The sequence below is a fragment of the Notechis scutatus genome, chromosome 1 (genome assembly GCF_049901735.1).
Source record: "Notechis scutatus isolate UNSWTSFEM ecotype Mainland chromosome 1, rNotScu1.2, whole genome shotgun sequence".
NCBI classification, from domain to species: Eukaryota; Metazoa; Chordata; class Lepidosauria; order Squamata; family Elapidae; genus Notechis; species Notechis scutatus.
This window is the reverse complement of record NC_142009.1, coordinates 272,342,105-272,365,947: the sequence shown is the minus strand read 5'-3', so window position 1 is coordinate 272,365,947 and position 23,843 is coordinate 272,342,105. Positions and strand designations below refer to the sequence as shown.

The 23,843-nt window shown below is 39.5% G+C and overlaps 1 protein-coding gene across 1 annotated transcript in view; it reads right to left on the bottom strand.

The window, feature by feature from the left end:
• Nucleotides 1–23,843, bottom strand: part of GALNT16 (polypeptide N-acetylgalactosaminyltransferase 16) — a 191,031-nt gene that overhangs the window by 72,108 nt on the left and 95,080 nt on the right. The window contains exon 3 of the mRNA XM_087951516.1: nt 6,646–6,744. Coding sequence (XP_087807642.1) covers nt 6,646–6,744 — 99 coding nt within the window. The remainder of the gene's footprint in view (nt 1–6,645; nt 6,745–23,843) is intronic.

The following is a 23,843-nucleotide window of genomic DNA, read 5'->3' as shown; positions in this document are numbered from 1 at the left end:
CCAATAAACACAGACCAAGACTCTCAACCAAACAGGATGAAGAAAAAAACCATTCTGGCACAGCAATAGGCTGCCCTAAATTTAAATCTGAAACCACTGTAAATCTAACTCACAGATATAACACTATACAAAAGCCTGATGATGGCAGATGAGATTCTGCTGAAACGTTGCTACAACTTTAAAAGCACCACTACTTAATTTAATTTAAAATCTTTCTGCATCTGAATCTATCCCACATGTAGTACTATATACCGTTGTTGAAAAGAGTCCAACATGGGGCAAGTTCAAGTACATAAATTATAGTTGGTCACCTAGTCAACCAGTTATTCAGATTGTATTTGGCATTTTTTATCCAGGGACTATCAAGTCCTTCCAAGGACCTAGCATAGGCAGATGTTGTTAGATGGTGATAAAGGTTATCATTGAGGATGTAAGCTGCCTTTTGCAATTGGCTGGTGGCGATTTTGTCTATGTTTAATAGTGTTCAAGTGGTACTCCAGATGATTTAGGATTCACCCAAGGTACTGATTATTAATACCATCTTTGTTTTCTTTTCCCACAGTCATTCTACAGTACTTTTATTTGCATTTTGCATCTTTGTATTTTGTGATTTTTCTCAAGTTCTTTGTCTTCTTTTCTACAGTCTCCAGGTACTACAAAAGTACTACAGGCTTTTTTGTTTTCCTGATTGACAATTGACAATTGTTAAGTCTGGGGTGTTACATGGCTGGTGCTTGTCTGTTTGCATTTTAAAGTCCCAGAGTACTTTAACATCTTGATTTTCAATCACTCTGTCTATTTTGCAAGCAAATGATATTTCTTTTTCTTTCTTTTTTTGAAAATTTTATTTGGGTTTTCACAAAAACAAAATACAAATAAAACATCTTTTTTGAAAATAGCATGGAAACTCAATTTCATGCTCATTTTTATATTCTATTCCATATCTTATTACCATTTTATATTTTCTACATAGTTTTTCCCCTCTTCTAATTTTCTCAACTTTGTTTTGATTATCTCAGTTCAAATCATTATATTTATACTTTTGTCTGTCCTGTTACAATTTCACATTATCTTTTCTTATTAAACAAATTTTTCCTTGTAGTTACCAATTAGAGTATGACACCTTTATATCCTTTAATTTTATCCATTCAAGCTCTTATTTAAGCTTCAATGTATAGCTTTAAGATTATAGCATTCAATATAATACATAACTTCCAATCGAATTTTGTTTGGTACATTCTTAAAATAGACACTATATTCTTAAAAAGAAAATATATGTGTGTGTGTGTGTGTGTGTGTGTGTGTGTGTGTGTGTGTATCACATTCCATTCCAATTCAATTCTATCATTAATATGCATTAAAATCTTAACATCTGTAACATTTCTTTTAAATTGAATATCATATTTCCTTGGGAACACTTATAAACTTTCCATAGTTAATTATTTTTTTCCCCATATTTCTCACTTATATTTTTATAAATCATTACTAATAATTAAAAATGTTCCCTTTTAATTCTCTCAATCATTTTAATTCATTTATTTATTAACAAACATCCCATTGCATTACAATAAATATTTTATCCATCATCATATTTTCTAAAGTTATTTCTATTTGTAATATAACAAAGCTATCTTATGTACCTTTGCAGAATCCCTTTTACAATTAAATTTTCACCCATTATCTCTAAACAAACTTATGGTTACAATCCTTATATCTTTTCCCTGTTTCTCCATTTCTTGTTTCTGTCTTTTACAACTTCTTTATCTTGCCTTCTTCCCCCTCTTCTTCTCCCTCCCCTTTTTACCCCCTCGTCTCTCTACTTCTAACTCTCTCATCTGTAATCCCCTCTTCTGTTGCTTTCTAATATTATACTTATCTTTCAAATTGTTCTTCTTTTTGGTTGTTTTTTCTAATCTTAAACCTTTTACTCTCTTTCCCTCCTTTTCTTTTCTCCCCTACTTAAAATTATTTGATCATTAAAGATGGCTTCTTCTTTGTCCCAATCTTCTTGTTCTGCAAGCGTTTCTTGTTGCTTCTCATAATTCCAGATCTCCATTTCTAAGAATTGAAACACGAAGCCAAAAGAACTTCTCCCTTCTTGTGCGTCTTCTTTCCATTTTTAAAGTTCCGTTTTCAGTTCTTCTAAGAGTGATACCACTTTAAAAACTTTTAAACAACCATCCAGTTAATTTTAGTCATCTAAATGCAAAAACCAAAAATCACCAAGTAATCCAAATAATCCAAGGCTGTTTCTACTTGCTTCTTTTTTCCACTTTCTCTTCCTGGGGTTCTATTGTTTTGTTACCAAGTTTCCATTAAAATGTATCTTTGAGGAATCTTGTTAAAATTTCACTGTAAGTTCCTTTTAATTACAGTTCCATTCCTTAATTCCAGGCAGTCTCCTCCATTTTTCCAGATCCTGCCTTTCTATTCTTTTTTTTCTCCTTTCCAGCTTTTAAAAACTTTTAAATGTCCAGAAATCTTTATTTATCCCTTTGACTTTTATTTTCAGCTTAGATGCCTATTAATGTCAAAGTGGATTTTTTTTTCAGTTTCTTGCTTAAGTCTCTTAGCTGTCAGTATAAGGAAGGGAAGAAAAAAAACTAATCCTTTCCCTTCTCTCTCTCCTTCAAAATCTTCTTTGGGAACAATGTTGTTAAGTTTAAATTCCAGGGTACCTTATTTGTTGCTTTTGCTGTTTGACCCGGTCAACCAAAACTTTCTCTTCTTATCTTCCTCCTGCACATTCTTTTCCAGTCGAGTTCTTTTCTGTGGTGGCCATTTCTGACCACCGCTACAACCGCCTTCAGGAAAGGGAGTAATGGCCAGCTGGGGAGGAGAGATGCAGCTCTTCTCAACCCTGCAGGCAGTCTCCCCCCTCTTCACCACCTCTACGGGGTGGCTTAGCCCCGAAAGCAGCCGGCTCAGGGCGCTCCAGCGGCGAGCACGGATCGAAGCCTCGGAGAGACGAGGTTTCGGTCTGTCACCAAAGAAGCTCAAACTGGAAGTCCGCAAGCAAATGATATTTCTTGCACATATTTCAATGTTTGACTGACTACGGTTTATAGTCAGTCTGTGTTATCTACTAACAGCAACTAATGCTGCAACAGCAACTAATGCTGTTTCTTCAGCTCATAGACGGCATTTGCTATCTGTTACTGTCTTCTCAATTCTGGCTTTGTATGCATTTGTTCTTAAGGCTTGGTGTTATGCAGCTGGAATTAACCCTTCTGTCTCTTTCTTCAACTTTCTTGCTCTTCTCCATTCCTAAGTCTTGTTACCTGCTTTGCCTGCTTGATTTTTTTTTTAATGTATTGGCCATGAAATTTTTAGCCTTGCCTTGTCTCTTTTCTGTTCTTCGTTTGCTTTTTTTTTTTTTTTTTTTGATCTCTCAAGTACTCAGTAAATTTTCATAATGTCCCAGCTTCGGCGGATTTTAGATATTCTTCATATGCCACGCTTTTCTTCTTCAGTTGCCTGGAGTACTTGCAACATTCCACATTAATCCTATTTTCTTTGATAAGTAGAGTCTGTCAACATCACCGTGTGGATGAAGGGCATGATTCATTGTTATAATTTTTCAGTCTTTTTATCCAGCTTAGTTCTCCAAAAGTGTGTCTAATGACTGAAATTAGCCAAGTGTTAATTGCCTTGATGGTATTTTTTCCACCGAGTTAGACTTTAAACTCTTCCTCACTCTCATGATGTATTCACTTCTAACCTTCTTCTTGATTCCAGTGTGCTTGGTGCTGTCAGCTTGAAGGATACCCAAGTATTTGTAGTGATTGTCTTCATCCAGATGCTTTATATTATTTCCATGGGACATCTTGATTCTTTCAGTTTTTATTATCAAGTAGGTTTTACTAAATGTTAACCAGTCTTCAATTTCACTTCCTTAAAGTATGTTGTGAAACTGCTTGGCAACAAGTATGTGAAGACTAGTCAGTTGTTTATATAAAAAAAACCAGCTGGTCATCTTCACCCAGTGGACCAATTCTTGATTTTCCTTGCCCCTTTCTTTGCCATTTCTGCCCTTATTTCAAATGATTTCATTTCAGCTTCTTTTCTATTCTTTTTATCTCCTTTTTTCCAAGCTGCATTTTTGTATTTCTTTGTGTTGCCCCTAGCTGTACCCAGAACTGCACAGTGTCTTCTTTATCAGGTGCTGACTGTTTTATTGCCATCCCTCCATTAATGGACTGGTAGAAACATTTCTGATTTAACTGAAATTGGAGATTCTGCCTATAATGTCCAATTTGATAATTGTATTTGCTGATCTTCCTGGCTATAGCTGTCATTGGCTGCTTTATTATTTTCAGTGCTTTTTTGATCTTCCTGGTTTCTAGGTGATACATCTTGATCAGTTATTATTTGATCTTTTCCTTCAACTTCTCTTCCCCCCCATCTTTTCTAGCTTGTTTGCATCTAATTTTAGCAAAGGTAAAGGTAAAAGTCATATCTGACTTTAGGGGGCAGTGCTTATCTCCCTTTCTTAGCCAAGCAAGCCAGGATTGTTTGAAGATGCTTTCCTGGTTTCGTGGTCAGCATGACTGTATGGCAAGGTGTTGTGACTCGGAGGTCTGAACCTGCCTTGTTAGAAGATACAGACTTAAGTAATGAGGGAGAGAGGGATTTGGCATCGAGATTTGAGCCTGCCTTGCTGGAAGACACAGACTTGAGCCAGGAGGAAGAAGAAGACTTGGCTCTGAGGTTTGAGCCTGCATTGCTGGAGGATTCAGAATCATCTCCCTCCCCGGGACCTTCCTCCCTGGTTGTGCCTCAGGTGTCGGCAGACAATCAGGAGAGCGTGCCGGAGTCCTTGGCTGAGGATAAAGCCGAGGAATGCTGGTTTGATGCAAGGCAAAGACGCAGGCAGAAGAGGGAAATGCAACGTAAAAGGAAATGTCAAATCAGGAAATGACTTGAGAGACTGACACGCCCCTCAGGAAATAAAAGAGGGCATGTTAGCTCTGAATACTCGTTCGGGACAATTTGTTTATTCGGAATAGTAGCTTGGATAAATCCTCTGTGCGGTGTCTGCCTTTTGATTTATGGTCTTGTTTGTTATCGGACTTGGCAGGCAGCTTATGGAAGACTGTCAAGGAACTTCTCCAGTCAAAGGAATTTAACTCTATCGTTCCTGGTCCTGTCTGTTTATTTATATTCCTTTGGAGGCTTGGACTCTCGCCTCGTAGTCACAGGTGAGACAGAACAGCAAGGTACACAGAACGCTTTTACGAAGTGGTACCTATTTATCTATTTGCATTTGCATGCTTTCTAACTACTAGATTGGCAGAAGCTAGGGCAAGAACACTGATCTTATTTCTAACCTGAGCTTTCAATTTGGTAGTGACTGCTTGGCTTTGTTATTTATTGATTTTGCATCCAAGATATTCAGTTATAACTGTAGCTGTGCTGCATATCAGCTGGTTTGTTTGCTGCAATGATTTAGTGCTTATATTTGATATTGCAGTTTTGGCACCTTTTAATACTTGTGCTATTTGTTCCTTTGGAACAAGTTTCAATGCAAGCAATCTTTTTGTGTTGTTCTAAATGCTCAGTTTTTAGTTAGAGGGCTTTGTTCTTTCTGAGGAGAAGGCAGAGGAGAAGGTACCATGTTTGGGAATGAAAATGATTCAAAAGTTATACTGTTTTTTTTTCCTATTGTGAACTCCCCCTAGTTTGCCTTTACAGTCTGAGTTACTTCTGGCAAGGCTTTGGTTTCTTTGCCCTGGGTAGACCTTTGCAGTTCTTCCAATTCTGATGCTGTGAGTACTTTATTTTACATTAAAGAATGACATTGGTCTACAAGTCCTATAGCCAATTTGTCATCAGATGTCCAGGAACTCTAACATAATCCCTGTTGACCCAGGTGATGACTATTGTAGCATGGGTTTCTGTAAATTACATTTCATTATATTGTTTAGGAAAGAAACACTCTCTTCATCTGGCTCCTCTGATGAGACCTGTCCAATATCATTGAACAACAGCCATAGCTCTCATCTTCTTCAGAGCACACAAGTCCCACAACCATGTCAAGATAGTGCCTCACTGGGGGGATTATTATTATGGTTGGTCACAAGATGTTTAGACTGGATATGGCATTTTTCTTAATCTATTGAATCCTTCCCATAGACCTGGGATAAGCAGATGCTGTTGTTTGATGGTGTTAAAGGTCTCAGTCACAGGATGTAAGCTGTTCCAAGTAATATTATTATTAGAAATAGTAATAGTTGATGATCATGATTTGCAACATCTAATTTAAAAATAAGGGGTGAGATGAAAATATAGGATTAATGTCTTTGTTTTGTTTAAAAATCACACTGTGATTACAGAAAAGCCATTCCTCTGCAAATCCAGAAGGATGATAATTTGGGCTAAGGCTGCATTGTCTAATAAATAGCCCATGGATCTGAACAAATGCTTATCTAGATGCTCTTTTAATATTAACAGAGCTTAACAGTCAAATGAGGCTACCTTAGTCAGGCATATGTCATGCTGAGTTCAACAAGACTTTCTTGTGTTCCTGGGATTCCAATATTGGATTGTTCTCTTTTTACTCAGAATAAACACCATTAATCACAGTGGAAATTAATTCTTGCATACATTATGTCCATCACTCTTAAGTCAAAAAGTATGAGGTACCTTTTCACTGTACGGAGCAAAGTGGAGCGAGCCTCATTGTGAAAAGTGATAATAATGCTTGTGGCCGGCAGATCTGCAGTATAGTGAACAGATGCACATCTGTAACAAATGAGAAAGAGTTTCATCAGACAAAGCCCATGCCTCCATTTCTGGAAAACTAGCAAAGCAAAGAAAAATCCCAATCTGGTAAAAGCTCACCAATCCTGATATATGTATTTAGCATCCAACTGAATTTTGTTATCCTGCCAACACATTTCTCATACAACATCTTTTATACGATTGCAATTTGTCAAATGCTGGCAGTGCTGACAACAAGGTTTACCACACATTGGATTATAACTGCCAGGAACACTTGTTAACAAGCCTGTGGTTTCAGTGCCATCAAGACACAAGATGGCACCTATTTATACTTTTGCTGCATAATTGATGCAGAGGTGGGAAGAAAGAAACAGATGTAAATCCAGGAGGGTTTAAATCAGCAGGTGGTCTTAATTCTTCCACAAACCTAGCAGCAGATGATGAGGTGATGTGGCATGTAGTTACATCGCTCATCAGCAGCTGGGAAGAGTGGAGCTCATGCCCTTAGTAGCAAGACGTATGGAGCAGTTAAGCTGACATTATCTAAATCATATGCACTCACACAGGCTGTTATTAATCATCTCTACCTGAGGAGAGAGTTGACTTATATTATTGGCTTCTGATTTTTTGCCAATAACAGTACGTATTCTTCCTCTTTTTGGTTTCAAGGGTTAATGTTAGTTGTTTTGGAAATTGAAATCATTAATACAGGTAGTCCTCACTTAATGATAATTGGGGCTAGAATTTTCATCACTATGGGACATAGTTATAAAGTGCAATGTCATGTGACTGTACCTCTTGGCAACAGAAATTCCAGCACACCATGTTTCAAGAAGTTTAATCAATTGCAGTTAAAAGTCATAAGCCATCATTGGGAATACACACACACACAAATAATAGGAACAGGAAATTGCCCCACAGGAGCAGATAGAGGTAAATCCTACAGAGGCAGGAAATACATCATAGAACAATGGAGATGAATTCTAGAGAGGGACAGTGCTGCCCGACACAGCAGACATAACCCCTATGACACTCCCATTTAGTGTTGATAAGTGAAGCACCATGTCTCTTTATGCAAGGACATCTTGTGATCACCATTTGTAACCTCCCACCAGTTTCTCCATTGACTTTTTTTGTAGGAAGTTGACAAAGAAGGTCACAAATGGCCATCGAGTGGCCATGGGACACTGCAACCATAAGTACGAGAACCAATCATAAATATCACTTGTTCAGCACCACTGTGTGTTTGAACAATCACTGACCAAGTAGACATTACATGAGAACCAATATACCTTGATTAAATATAGTTAATCCACAATATAGTGCAAAGACTGCTTTAGTCGCCTTAGTGGAAATTCTGTGCTGGAAAAAAGATGTGGGAAATGCCAAAGTCAGAGGGAAACAACACGAGACTGGATTGGTCTGTCACCATAACAATACACAAACTGACAAGCTTTCAGCATGTCATAGTATACAAGGAGGAGAAAGAAATTCAGAATGGAAACTCTGAATCTGCTCTAATGGCTTGCAGCCTGCACTCTGAAGATGTTGGATTTCTTCATTGATGTCCTACACTTAGGCAAGAAAAACCAAAAGTACACATATGAAACCAGGCTCAATAGCAGTAACTGCAAGAGGGATCTTGGAATCTTAGTGGACAACCAGCTAAATATGAGCCAGCAGTGTGCAGCAGCAGCCAAAAAAGCGAATGCAGCCCTAAGTTGCATTAACAGAGGGATACAGTCGAGTTCAAGTGAGGTACTAATACTACTCTATAAAGCCTTAGTAAGACCACACCTAGAGTACGGCATTCAGTTTTGTTCACCACATTATAAAAAAGATGTTGAAACACTAGAAAATGTACAGAGAAGAGCAACCAGGATGATTAGGGGACTGGAGACTAAAACATATGAAGAACAGTTACAGGAACTGGGCTTGGCTAGTCTAGTGAAGCGAAGGACCAGGGGAGACATGATAGGAGTCTTCCAATAATTGAGGGGCTGCCACAGAGAGGAAGGGGTCAAGCTATTTTTTATTTGTTGGCCAGACAAGGAACAATGGATGGAAACTGAACAAGGAGAGATTTAACCTGGAAATAAGGAGAAACTTTCTGACAGTGAGAACAATCAACCAATGGAACAGCTTGCCCTCGGAGGTTGTGGGAGCATCATCACTTGAAACTTTCAAGAAGAGATTGGACTGCCATTTGTCAGAAATAGATGTAGGGTCTCCCACTTGGGCAGCGGGTTGGACTAGAAGACCTACAAGGTCCCTTCCAACTCTGATTATCTGTTATCTGTTATGGCTTTGAATACTGTTGGAAAGAAAGAAAGAAAAGCTTGGCAGGTGAAGAACCCTGTTCTGCGTTGGTTTGTACTCTGTTGTGAAGGGCTGTTTCACAGTTTGGGAGAGCTCCTCGAGCTCCAAACAGTGGTGGGCTGATGCTGGTTTGGACCGGTTCTAGCAATCCGGTAGTTCCGATTATCAGGTGGCCCCGCTCACACACACACACACCCTATCCTGTCCTATATTTCTGCCTTTCTGGCTCAGCTGATTCACGCGGCACAGCTGATTTCTGCACCTCAGCTGTTCTACTTACTGGGGACACCCTAGAATAGTGATGGTGAACCTTTTTGGCACCGAGTGCCCAAACCGGAACACAGGCACGTGGGCACATGTGCACACATGCTAGAGCACTGGAAACCGAAGACCAGCTGGCCGGTGCACATGTGTGTGCTGGCGAGCTGGTCTTTGCACGTGCTAGAGCTTTGGAAACCCAAAGACCAATTGGCTGGTGTGCAGGCGCATGTTGGTCAGCTGGCCTTTGCGTATACCGGAAACCAAAGACCAGCTGGTCTTCACACATGCCAGAGCACCAGAAACCTGAAGACCAGCTGGCCTGTGCGTGTGCCCACAGAGAGGGTTCGGTGTGTCACCTCTGGCATGTGTGCCATAGGTTCGCCATCATGGCCCTAGAAAGTAAGCAGTTGAGGTTCAAATTGCTGTGTTTTGAATGCTGCGAGCACACAAAGCGCAGACTCACAGAACTGGTTGTAAAACTGCACACCACTGGCTCCAACAGGCATTGGACCATTATAGCAACTTTCAATGGACAATGTCTTATTGTGCTTAGGGAGATGCCAATCCTACTAGCCAGGCAAAATCTTTATTTTGACTAGAGACAAGAATTTGGAGACAATTCTCTCAGAGCTTTGCATTGTAAGATTTATTTCAACACAAGGAGTTCCTTATCTGAGATCCTTTTCCTTTATATACCTTGTGTTGTGTTATATACCTTATCAGAGACAATTAATTTGAAATAGCCTTTTAACCGTGAAGGAATGGAATTCATAAAGAATCATTAAAAGGTTTTGCTGTTACCTCTGTTTCGTGTTTGTTTCCTTGGAACAAGGTTTGGGTCAGTGTTGAGGTAATTCCCTGTTAGGAGAATGATTGCGCACAGGGAAACGTAGTGAGAGTGATGTTGAATAACACACAACCAGCACACAGATACACTGAATAGTAAAATGTAGGTTTTACTTCCAGTAAACGGTTAAGCAAAATCCAACAAGCAGTCCAAGTCATACACGGTTAAAGCAGTCAGTATTTAGTCCAGGGATAATCCAAATAACAAAGTCCAGGATCATAAACAGTTCAGTAACAGACTCACAGCAATCCAAGAAGAACAACGATCAGCAACAGTCAATAGGGAAAAATGCAGGAACCAAAGAACATCGACCATCAGAACATCTAGCAACTAGCAACTAACAACAGAACTAACAACCAAGGTTTCTGGCTCCATGTCTACCCTGGTTTATATATTTCCAACCCAACTGTTAGGTGACTATCAATTCCTAACACCTTGTGCCATGGTTCTTGAAAGAATCTCCAAATAGAATAGAATAGAATAGAATAGAATAGAATAGAATAGAATAGAATAGAATAGAATAGAATAGAACAGAACAGAATAGAATTCTTTATTGGCCAAGTGTGATTGGACATACAAGGAATTTGTCTTGGTACAAATGCTCTCAGTGTACATTAAAAAAAAAAGATGCATTCGTCAAGAGTCAAGAATCATAAGGTATAACACTTAATGATAGTCATAGGGTACAATAAGCAATCAAATCATACTAGGAAACAGTCAATATAAATCGTAAGGATACAGGCGACAAAGTTACAGTCATACAGTCACAAGTGGAAGGGGATGGGTGATAAGGAGTGATGAGAAGATTAATAGTAATAGTAGTGCAGACTCCATAAATAGTTGGACAGTGTTGGGGGAATTATTTGTTTAGCAGAGTGATGGTGTTTGAGAAAAAACTGTCCTTGTGTCTAGTTGTTCTGGTGTGCAGTGCTCTAAAGCGTCGTTTTGAGGGAAGGAGTTTCCCCGGGGGGGGGGGGGGGGGGGGGGGGGGGGGGGGGGGGGGGGGGGGGGTCCCGGGGGGGGGCCCCCCCGGGGGGGGCGGGGGGGGGGGGGGGGGGGGGGGGGGGGGGGGGGGGGGGGGGGGGGGGGGGGGGGGGGGGGGGGGGGGGGGGGGGGGGGGGGGGGGGGGGGGGGGGGGGGGGGGGGGGGGGGGGCCCGGGGGGGGGGGGGGGGTCTGGCGGGGGGGGGGGGGGGGGGGGGGGGCCCCCGCCCCCCCCCCCCCCGCGGGGGGGCTGGCGGCCCCGGTCGGGGGGGGGGGGGCCCCGCGCTTGGGGGAACAGTTTATGTCCGGGATGTGAGGGATCTGTAAATATTTTCACAGCCCTCTTTTTGACTCATGCAGTATACAGGTCTTCGATCGAAGGCAGGTTGATAGTAATTGTTTTTTCTGCACTTCAGCTAGGTGCAAATCCATCCTAAATAGGCTACAAATCCCCAAATAAATACATAGTACCTGCATCTTTCATCACTGCTGCTTAGTTAAAATCTTAAGAATCAAAGGGCCTTTCTCCACTTGCATTAAACATAAACTTGTCCAACAACTCTTCTCCCTTCGATTTTTGCTATATCTTCATGATATTGCTTCACCTCACCCCTAACTCTTATAAAAGACAGCCTTAGCTATTTTTTGAGGCTCCAGTTTCATAGTAGTGAACCTGTTCTAAAGTACTGTTTTCTACCTCTTACTAAATCCATATTTAAAATTAGTCTCACTTAACAGCTGGCTGGGTGGGACGGATGGCAAGAGAAGAAGGTGCAGACTCATTACACTCCACATAATACTCCACCATGTCTGACTCTGAGATCAGAGATTGGGAGCCTTGAAGGAGCCAGCAAAGCCAGAAACCCAAACAGTTATTACAAAGAAGGAGATAAAAAAAAATGCAATAAAGCTGGTGAGGAGGGATAGCACAACTTAGGAAAAATAAAAAGGGCACACTGCACTTTATTTAATTATCCAAGGCTCTTATTGTAGCTCTCTTCTCCAAAAACTTATCACCTTTTTTCCCCCTACATTTCAACACCAGACTCCAGCTGTTGATAGAAACCCAGAAGAGCACCTGCAATAATACTCTCTCGTGCTCTTCCCTCTATCTTATCAAATAGCAATGTCCTTGAAAAAGAGTCTCAGTTCTTTCTTTCTCAGCTTTGTCTGGTCACAGGGAAAGAATATTTTCAAGCCTCTAGTTGGCAGTGTTACAAAGTTTCTTTGCTCTCACTTTCTCCCCTCCTTTTCCAAGCAGAATATAATGAGGGTTGATAAAAAGAAAAAAAAAGATTTTTTTAAAAAATGAATTAACTAAAGGGAGCCTGTAGCCTAAAATATTACAAGATCAAAAAGGAGAAGAAAAAAGATAAATAGATATGAACGAAAAAACCAGTCCAGTTTCAAAATACAAGATCGTATATAAAAAAAATCCAGCAATGAGAAAAAAAAACAAAAAACATTACTTTGACACTCCTGTTTAAAATCGCCGCTTAGTCACTTCTGTCAAAACTTTTACAGATTCTTTCTTTCCCTTAGGGTGTCCTTTCAGATCTTAGAGTAAAAAAAAAGTTCTCACCAAACCGGCACACTTTCTCTTTCTGCTCTCTTCCGTTTCGGAGCTGTCCCAACTTCAGCAGCTTTAATGTCTGCCTCTTTGCCGCTGACAAGAAGAGCTTCTCCTGGATCAACCAGGGACTTTGCGGTATCCCTGGGATCGGCAGGATGCGCTCTTCACTTTCACCGTCTCTTCAGGATGGTTTAGGTCCAATTGGATCATCCAGGAGCAAAGATATTGGCAGCGATCTCAGACCTCCAAGATCGCATGCCGTATCGTCGCGACGCCAGCTCCGCCCTCCAGCCTGGAGGGAATTTTGACAGAAGATGGAGCCCATTAAAACTTCCCTCTTGTCAAAACTGGCTTTCCTCCATCTCCAGCCACAGCCCCCATTATTAAGAGGAGTTGATTAGTGTTTTCCTCCCAGTTGATGACAAGCTGGAAGGCAGGTTGGTAGTAATTGTTTTTTCTGCAGTTCTAATTACTGTCTAAAGTCTGTGTCTGTCTTGAAGTGATGAATATAGAATAGACATTTCCATAGAAAGGTATCAATTAGGAAAACCTGGATCCTAATCATGGTTGGACCATATGTTGCTTGCATTTCCCAAAGTATCTGTGATACCTTTAAATAGCTTCTGGTGAACACAAAATTAAAATTTTATTTTCAATATGAGAAGGACCCCCTGAATATGGAGATTCTCAATCATCCAGACATGGTTGTCCCAAAGGTGCTTTTTCCAAAAAGTGACTGGACTTTCTTGGTGTTTTTTTCTTTGAAAATTTTCACTTCTTATCTACGAAGCTTCTTCAGTTCTAACTGATTAGTTGGGGATGGAAGGATTTACATTCAGTCATTTAAGAGAACTAACAACCAACCCTCAAGTTTTTTTTACGATTGGTTCTGTGGGCGTGGCTTGGTGGGCGCGCTTTGCACACGCATGCGCGTGCACAGAGAGTTTGCTATTGACCTTCTCCTGCAATCCTGCACCCTCTCTCTGTGTTAAACAGCTGACACGCGGCAATCCATTGTGCCGTGTGAAGCAGCTGAGCTTCAAAACCAGGAAATAAAGGTCAGAATAGAGTCAGGGCAGGCCCAGCAACTGATCGGTGGAGCAAACTGGTTCACTCACAGATGATCCTGGGAGATACCGTTTTGGCCAAACCAGGCCAAACCAGTAGAATATCATCCCTGGACCAGATGCCTGCAAAGAATATAAATCCTGAACATTACAAAAGTATGGGTTGCCTACCCAAGGTGCAGTATAATAATGTTTTAAAATAGGTACTGTACAGGTGCAAACCTGGCACTAGGACTATATAAAAACCACTTTATACATTAAATGTTTATATGAAAAGCATATATAAAAGTCAAGTCTTTCAGCTGCTTGATAAATATACATATGTTATTGAACGATCCAAATATTCATCTAGGACTAGGGAAGTCTGATTGAAATTATTAAATTCATTAAGTATTCTTAGTCACCACCTCTGCCTAATGGACAAGGTTCTGAATAAGAAAAGACAACAGTAAGTGTAGTAAAGCAGAATGAAATAGTCTTAATAAGAGCAGATGTTCTTCCAAAATTGACTTTGAAAGCACACTGCTGATATGAATCCCAAATCATCCTTGTATGGCTTGGAAAAATGAATCGAATGCTTAACTCATTCAGTGATTCCCAAAGAGGTCAATAAGTCATGTCAAATGAATCAGCTTTTGGCTGGTTTGAAAGTAGGCTCGGTTGGGCCTTGAATTATGTGTGACATTTTTGAAACCTATCTTTTCTTCTCAAAGTCAACCCACAGGTCCTCGGGAAAAGGACTACCTGACAAGAAAGCATGCTAAAAGAAGGCATTATTATTATTGTTGTTGTTGTTATTACTTTAATGTCCACAGCACTGCCAAATGATACATGATCATATGCAATTTGTACCATTAAACTGTCATCCTCAAACTGGTAATGGATGATTAGCCATATTCCATAGATACACTTTTTTTAAAAAAAAAGTGAGCTTCAATGATTTTTGGGTTGTGTGTTTGCCAGAATACATTTTGAAATGTAGACATGTTGGGGCAAAAATTAAATCAACTGAAATGAAGTATATTACTTTAACTGATGGATTTCCCCTCCCCAAACTTTAAAACAAGCCAAGGAAGATTATTTTAATTAAATATAATATACATATTTGCCTATACAGTTCCTTCCCCGCATAACCTTTCCCTTACTCTGAGGAAAGAGCCCATGTTCTAGAAAGTGCTTACAGATAATTAGCATGCAACAGCAGAAAATTAAGCAGTTGCGTAGAGTTTTTGAGACTGGGGAGAGAAATAGAAAACCCCGATGCACAACCACCCACAAAGCTCTTTCTCCTCTCTGTCACTTGGAAGATTGATTGAATGACTCAGGAGTTTTGGCTAAGGGATATATTAGCCTTCCAGATAGCCTTGGAAGAAATATTCGGAAACCATTACATAAAAACAGCAATGGTGGAAGTGTTCTTTAAACTCTGGAATGGTGTTAGGAAAAGTCTCGGGCTGGGTCTCTCTCTGACTCAGTGGGGAGGGACAGACAATAAAACACAAGCAGACTTACAAGATTATATTGCTACAGTTCACTTCAATAAAATATTATTTTACTCTTCCTGTGGAGTTGAGATCCTTATAAGGTCTACCTTGTAGGTTGATATCTTCCCTCACGAAGATAACACAAAGGAGCAGCAACTGCAGACATTCTTTTAAGAAAAGATTTGAAGAGAAAAACTAATTGGGGGGAGAGGGGAATAAACAGTATAAAAATGCAAAATCATGCCTGAGAATTCTGCATCAGATGTCTTAGGAAAAAGAAGAGAAGACTGGTTACATTTAGGCAAGAAAAAACAAATTCACAGGTACAGAACAGGTGGTACCTGGCTCAATAGTAGTAACTGAGAAAAGGATCTTGGAGTCCTAGTGAACAATCATTTAAATATGAGCCAGTGAGTCAACTTATTTTCCAAAGCACCCGAAGGCAAGATAAGAAACAATGAATGGAAACTAATTAAGGAAAGAAGCAACCTCAAACTAAAGAGAAATTTCCTGACAGTTTTAGAACTAAACAGTGAAACAACTTGCCTCCAGAAGTTGTCACTGTTCCAACACTGGAGGTTTTTAAAACAAAATTAGACAACCATTTGTCTGAAATGGGTATAGAGTTTCCTGTTTTGAGCAGAGGGTTGGATTAGAAGACCTCCAAGGTCCCTTCCAACTCTGTTATTCTGTTGTTATTCTGATTGGCTGGTAGTTCTGGGAAAGCATGGGGGCTTTCTCATTCTCATCCACGAATCTCATGGAAGAATGGTGAAAATCAGGCAGATTTTTGCCTCAGGATTCTGGGAAATACAAGGAAAGGATTTTCTGGTTCTTCTTCCGGTCCACCATCTCCACTTTGCCTGTTTTCAGCAAAGCCATGGTCTGGAAATTTGTTTTGCCCTTGCCAGTTAGAAAGTAAAGGGAGAGACCAGCTGACCCTTGATAAGCTTCTCTTCCTGATGGATTATTTCAAGGCAATAAGCTGCTTGCACTTCCAGAGATTTGAAAGGCTTGGGTGAATTGCAAAGATTTTTTCTAAAACGTCACATTTAGGACAAGTATTACAATATCACTAATATTTCTTAATTCATATAATGACTTAATTCATACAATATGACAGAAATATCTCCTCCGGTCTTTGAAAAAGAGTTTTCCCCTTTGAGATTACCAATTGAAATTAAAGATCAGCAAGTATCTGTGAAGACAGTAACAAAGCCCACTTATTCTTTCTGATAATGTATCATCACCAGGTGTTTTTTGGCAAGTCCAGAATTGTTGAAGTATTCATATCCTATTCAATAGACCTGCCAGCTCTATTGCTTTGAACAGTAGCCTGCTGATAATCTTATCTACCACTTCATCCGTTTCATACATCGTTATCTCTTCATGCACTTAAATAAGTATCAACTGGTAAATGATGAGTGCTTCCCACTACATCCATTCTACAGCTTGCAATTCAATGGAAATAGCACTGCCCAGCATCATCTGGAAAAAGACTGTGGGGAGGACGCTACTTTATTGAGTTTTTACCATTCTTTTGCACAGCTGGTGACTCAATCTTTAAGAATCTAGTTTTAGGATAGCTTCTAAAGAATTTAGAAAGATCATCCTTGTAAGTTCAGTTTTGCCTACTAATCTGCAATGCAGCAGAAATAAAATATGTGGGGAATTGCAATGAGATATGTGGAAGAATGAGAATCAATTTGGGGTACTGGTTAAAGGCATTAGGCTAGAAACCAGGAGACTGTGAGTTCAGCATTAGGCACAAAGCCAACTAGGTGACTTTGGGCCAGCCACTTTCTTTCATCCCTAGCAAGAAGGCAAGGGCTAACCATTTCCAAAACTGTTATCTAGAAACTGCATGGGAGTATCCAGGCAGTTGCTAGGAGTCAGGGCTTATTTGCACACAACTTCAGAAGGGAAAATTGACAACAGATTGATATTTACAATAGGGTTAAAAGAGAAACGATGGTTTATTTTCAACTCAGTACGGTCCCATTCAAAAATGTTCCACCCAAATTTTCTGGGTTGACTGAGTTCCAATGGGATACATTTTGAAATTGCAGAAGAAAACTCTGATATTTTTATAATTTGATGTATTTTTTTACTTACATCTATACCAAAGAAAGTCAGAATTCATTCTTTTTCTTTTCTTTTCACTTCACTTTTTTTTCTTTTCTGTGCTTTTTCTTGTTTCAAATCTTTTTAATCTATCTTTTAATGTTGCAATTTTTTTTTGAAAATCAGTAAATTATTAAAGAAAAAGAAAAGTGATTTTTAAAAAACATATCAGATCGTGGCTACAAAAAACAACTGGAACAGTGAAGGCTAAGTATGTTTAGGTATTCATATGCACAATACCTGTACCAGGTATACACACACTTGCACACACATATACATTGTATATTAAAGTCTTTTTAAATCCTGAAGCTCCAACAGACCAAAAAGACAAACTCAGTACAGTAGATCACACCATCATGCCCTTTCAGAAAATGCACAATTACAAAAATTAAATAAACATTCAGCTGGCCCAGTATAGTCTAATTACAATCCACTCTGAAAATTCAACAGTTCTAAGGTATAAGAACATGTACCAATTATATGCATGTCAAAATTTGAGCAAACCAACTAAAACCACAGAATGTTTGTATTTAAATGCAGTCAGAAATAGCAATGAATACCATTGCCAAAGCTCAAACAATTAAAACAAAGAGCAAAAAAAAACAAGTTATTACCAGTATAATGAAGCTGTTTTGAAAACACATTGTGTGGGCCTGATTAACTTAAATATATCTGTCCGTGTGCACGCTCTATACTAAATCTTCTACTCTGATGCTGAGGTTCATGAATTGATTGTGTTGATTCATATTTGACATGATTCTGTAACTCTGAACAGGTGAGTTCAGGCAGACAAGTAATGACATGAGGCTTAGAAAGATCCTCACGTCCATCTGTCCATCTAGCCTGTGAGTATCCAAGCAGAGCATGGCCTCCAGACAACATGTGTGCTTTGTGGCTTCAGAGCTAACTTCATCACTGATCATACATGAAGAAGGATTGAGAGCAGGATAAAATTGGATGGAAGATTGTGGGAGGAATCGTAGCTGAATCCTACTGTTATTCAAGTGGCATGGGTATTAAAAACGTAGCAGGGGGTCACATCAACTTCTATCCTGTGTGACATTACTCAGCAGGGACCAACAAAGAGTCATGCAAGTGAATCATATTATTCTCCATCTAGAAGGCATCTCACAAGCAATAAAATCCGGCGGAGGGGGGAGGGGAGATAATCCAATATGATTCAAGACAAAATTCCCCTTCATCTGTGTGTTACAACTGGCAAGCAAGTATATTTGCTTGTTAACCAAAGGCTTCAAGCCAGCATATGCTAGCAGGAGTCAAAGAACATTCAAAACAACCATTTTGACCTTGAAACAAGCGGTCCAATAAAAAATAAATTCAAGCTCCCTTGGTTTTGAACATTCCTACTCTCTAAAACAATGGATTAGGTTCAAGGATGTAAAATAAATGGCTTACAATGATAATAATGGAAAAATAGACTGGTATCCCTATTGTCAGCCTCATAAATGGTTCTTCTCAGAAGGGAAATGTATGGATTTTTCTCATCTTTTTTTCTAATTTTCCTATAATGTTCTGAAACAAAAAGAAATTCTGAAAAAAATGAACAAAAACCCATAATTTTAAAATCAATATCAATGTAAAGCTTAAATATCTCAGACATCAATAGCAATGAAAACATAATAGAAGATAATAGAATTTTCAGAAGATTGTATCTCAGTTTAATAAGTTTAATAAAAAAAAAATCTGGCCCTTTGTAGTGTCAAATGTGATGTGCTCTTTTGTTAATACTGGGCACATTCAAAATGAGTCCTACACCTGTACATGCAATCTCTTCCTCCTTGGTAGCAAAATGATCAGATCAGAAAATATCTAATTAACCAGAGCTTCCTAATGTTCATCCAAAGGAGGAAACTATGGTTACCAACTAACAGAAAACATTTCATGAGCCAGAAGAATTAACTGGATGCCACTCAAAGGAATTTTGGAGATGGTAACTGCATTGAATATTGAAGAGAAAAAAAACCAGAAAGAGATATAGTTTCCCCCAGACCTTTAAGGTGAAAAGTTATCAGGGCAGTACATGCAGCCCCACCCCTTCTATTCCTGATCCATATCTTCAGCTGAGAGATTTTGCATGAACATAATTTTACTGCTTCACCTGGAACTATAATAAATAGGGTCCCAGACTGCACAGAGTACACATCTTCTTCAGAATATCAGGTGGACATGGGGAAGTCAGAAAGAAAACAAGGAGAGTCCAGTGGGTCTATTTTCTATCAGTTTGAAACCTATGTGCCTTCAGAGAACCCTGGTTTGTTTTTGTGACTTCTTGTCTAGCCTGAAAATCTCTAGACTGCTGCCAGTTCACTTTTAAACAACACCAGATATAAGAAGCAGAAGACTGCTTTCCCCACAAAAGAAGCCATATGACATAAAAAGGCCAAGAAAACCTCTAACTCTTCGTTATCATCTAGTGTTCATTCAGATGTTTGCAGCCTAGATGTAATAGGCCTAACTTCTTGTCACATAGGACCTTCAGTGGTCATCAGACCATTTCCTGGCCTCAATGACAGATCAAAGATTCACAACAGAGCCTTATTTTTTCTCTCCTGGCATCATTAGCAGCCTGTTTGACAGTAGTTTGAATCATAACTATGTTTGGAGTTGGGAGTAACTTTAAATGTAATGTACTGGGTTCTCTGAATGGATTGCCCCTGGAACTATGTGGGCCAGATAGGAAGGAAGCTAACCACCAGATTGTGAGAACATGAGCGAGCAGTTAGATGAGGAGACCCAAACTCATTGGTAGCCTCACAGTGCAAAAACAAGGACATGCATTCAGTTCTGCAGCTACTACTATTGTTGGCCGAGCAGGAACAAAAATAGCCAGATAAATTATTGAAGCCTGGGAAATGGGCCCCTGTTAGTCAACAGGAGTGCTGATTTACCACCAGTTTATAAGGTACTTAAAGCCGAGGGCACAGCAGCACAAGAAAACAACAATCAATGACAGTCATCAACACCCTAAAAGCTACGCATACACAACTAAGTACCATATAAATACAACATGTAGAACAACCTAGGGCACACATTCTGGAGAGAGAGAAGCTCACTGATGATAGATTCCAGCACGAGCCTGAAAGCTTGGAATAATAAACCTTTGATCTCAGTGACCAACTCAGATTGCATCCTGAATCACTATTATTTGCTATTATTATTCAAGTGTGAGCTTTAACTGATTTTTAAAACTATGAGTTGCTCATTGATCTGTTTTTATTTGTTTATAAGCCTGCATTCTAATATGTATTTTATTATTAACTTCTCGAATCCAATTGTAGAGAAATATGTATTTTATTATTAACTTCTTGAATCCAATTGTAGAGTTATAAATTGAATAAATAGATTAAGATATTTTCATAGCTGGAACAAGGATCTCTCATTTTTCTAATCAACTGAAGGTTGTATGTAACATTTGACAAACTGGAGCAATACACTATAATTAAGAAGTAATTTTTATAAATGTGGAAAGCCATTTATAGGACTGCTAGTTATGGAAGAAGGCAAATACTAAAAATTGTGTCAAAAGTAATTTGAAATATGATAGCATCATTTGTTATTTGATCTACTGGTGACTTTCCAGGACATTTAAAAACAAAGAGTTGCAGAAAGTAGGTAATTACACACATTTGGCTGAAAAGATAGAAAATTAATGTTTTTGGAAGAATCATTCATTCTTCATAATGCTAAACTACCCAGACAGGTTAAATTACCCAGATTATGAGAAGAAAAGAATAGCTGCTATACCTCTGAAGACCTTGCCAGTTAATTTGGAAACACATGTATGCATAGAAACATTTTCTCTGAGTCAACCTTTGCCAACCTGATGATCATCAGAAATGTTAAATGTTCAGGTTGACTGCAAATTAGGAGAATTGAAGCCTAAGATAGTTTTTTTTTATCTTATCTAAAGGGATTTTAAAAGTCACCCAATGCCAATTTCAGATAATTTTTTAGAAGGCCATGTTCTAAAATAGCAGCATGTTGACTACTCTGATAGGCAAAGCAAACCAGTTTTTTTTTTATTGGAGTTATTCTCAGAAATCAGGAGTTAAACCAGCAACATCTATCATGCAAAGCCAAGGCTACATACCTGACATACAGCACACCTGCCAACCTGCAAAAATGGGCAATTAGTTTTGTTTAATCCTCCTTTTCATAAACATTTTAAGGTAGCAAATATGCTAGCATTTATTATTCCTCATATTCTCCTCACAACAAATGTGAAATGAGCAGCTGGCCCAAAGTTACCCAGCTGATTTTTCATGCCTAAGGCTAGACTAGAACTCACAAATGGTTTCCAATTTGGGCACAATCTACAGCAGCAAACTCTATAAAGCGGGGGAGGGGGGGAGAATTCTGACTGTACAGCTGTGCTGTGAACACAGAATCCAAAACTAGGTAGCCTAGTTTTTCTGAGGAATTCACTGATGCTGTCACTGCTGAAACAGCAGCCCAAGGGAGATTCCCCCCTGCGACAAAGTTGTATTCATCATAGATGTTGCAGACAGACAATCCCTAAGAATTTGTTGCAAAATATTAGTATTGGTAAAAAGGCCTACTTTTTTGGATTATTGTTAGCCCCGTGGCTGATCCCAAATAATAAAGTTGCATTTGAGGAAGGGATTCTTGGTTTTGCACTTTGGTTAATTGTCTAAATCTGATTGATTCCATAATAACTGGGGGTGGTATACAGTATTAGATAGAGTTCAAAACAATATAACAAAACAATAAATAAATGTCAGAAAGACAATAAAATGTACATCCCAAACATAAAGCATTCCCATTAAAGGTCTGCCAAGGCCTGGGGAAAACTCAATTTTTAGAGTCTATGTAAACAAGGGCCAAATAGGTGCCATACCAACATCTGGGGGAATGCTGTTCCAGGCTACAGGCACAGTGCCAGAGAAGAGCCATCATTTAATATTGATGGGACCCAAAGCATGCCAATTACATTCCATTATACATGGTGGGCAGAAACTACAGGAAATAGATGGTCCTTCAAATGCACAGGCCATAAAGCTCTCCAAGCAATTTACCACTTCTAGAAACCTGTTCTGAAAAATGGACCCACAATTTTAAGATGCCATCACCCAGGCTGCAACAACTGCATTTGGACTGAAACTCTGGGCCCATCAAGAACTGGTTTGATGAAAACCGCAAAACCATTTCAGCAGCTCTCCGGGTCAAGAACAAGGCCTAGCCCTAGGCAGCCTGGCAGAATGATCCATCATCTGTCCCATACTCATAATCAACAATGTTAAGTACCTGCAGTCCAAAGCACACACAGAAGTGCAAGTAAGGCTGGCAGCAGAGGAAAGCTGAGAAGGTGGAACACTGTGCAGGTGTGCAGGCCACCACTGAGCCCCTCAGTGCCATAAAGTCCGTTTATGATCCTTCTAAATCAGGATGCTCCCCTTGCTATCATGGAATGCATCGAACTTGATCAAAGACCAGGAAAGACTGAAAAACCCACTGAGCCAAACCCTTTTCCAACTTACTCAATAGGCTGTCCACCGCTGGTTTTACAGCTGCCAGTGTTGCATGCCCTAGATCTGCCTCCCTCCTTCTACTGACGAGACCAGGAAAGCAAACTTGCAGGTGAGCTCAAATAAAGCAACAGGGGCAGGATGGCATTTCTAATGAGATCTACAAAACGTTAGACCCAAACACCTTGCAGGCATACAAGACTTTGGGAAGACATTTGGTCCACAGGTAAAATGCCTGATGACTTCTATGATGCTCTCATTGTGGTTCTCTGTAAAAATAAGAGAACCAAATGAGACTGTGGAAATTACAAAAATGTCTCGCTGGCAAGATCTTTGCCCACATTCTCCTGAACAGATTTGTCACTTTCTCAAAAAGGGACCTCCCAGAGGTGCAATACAGCTTTCAGCACATGACATTTGCCATGAGGCAAGTCAGACAAGTGCATCAATCAGAACAAGGAGAACAATTATTCCATTTCTCCATTGACCTGAGAAAGGGTTGCAAACAGGGAGAGTCTCTGGATTATCCTGAGACATTGTGGATGCCCAAGGAATTTGTGAAGTTGATTCAGCTACTCCACAATAGAATGAAAGGACAGGGCTTTGTTTTGTTTTACAAAATTGATATGTCAGCTGCATTTGTCATTTCCAGTGAGATAAAATAGGGCTGTGTGCTAGCCCCAGTCCTATTCAATCTGTTATTTACTTGCATGTTATCACATGCTGTCTGAAATAAGGAGTGTACATCAAGCAAAGGTCTTTTTGACCATTGCCAGTTGAATACATAGATGAAGTGCCTTCAAGAAATCCATTTTGCTATGATTTTGAACTTCTAGGGCACAAAGACAATGATCTGAGGTTAATGGTGAACAAATTCTTAGATACCACTATGCCCTTGGCCTGATTACTAGTCTGAGAAAGATTGAAATCCCATACCGAATACTAAGCCCATAGGA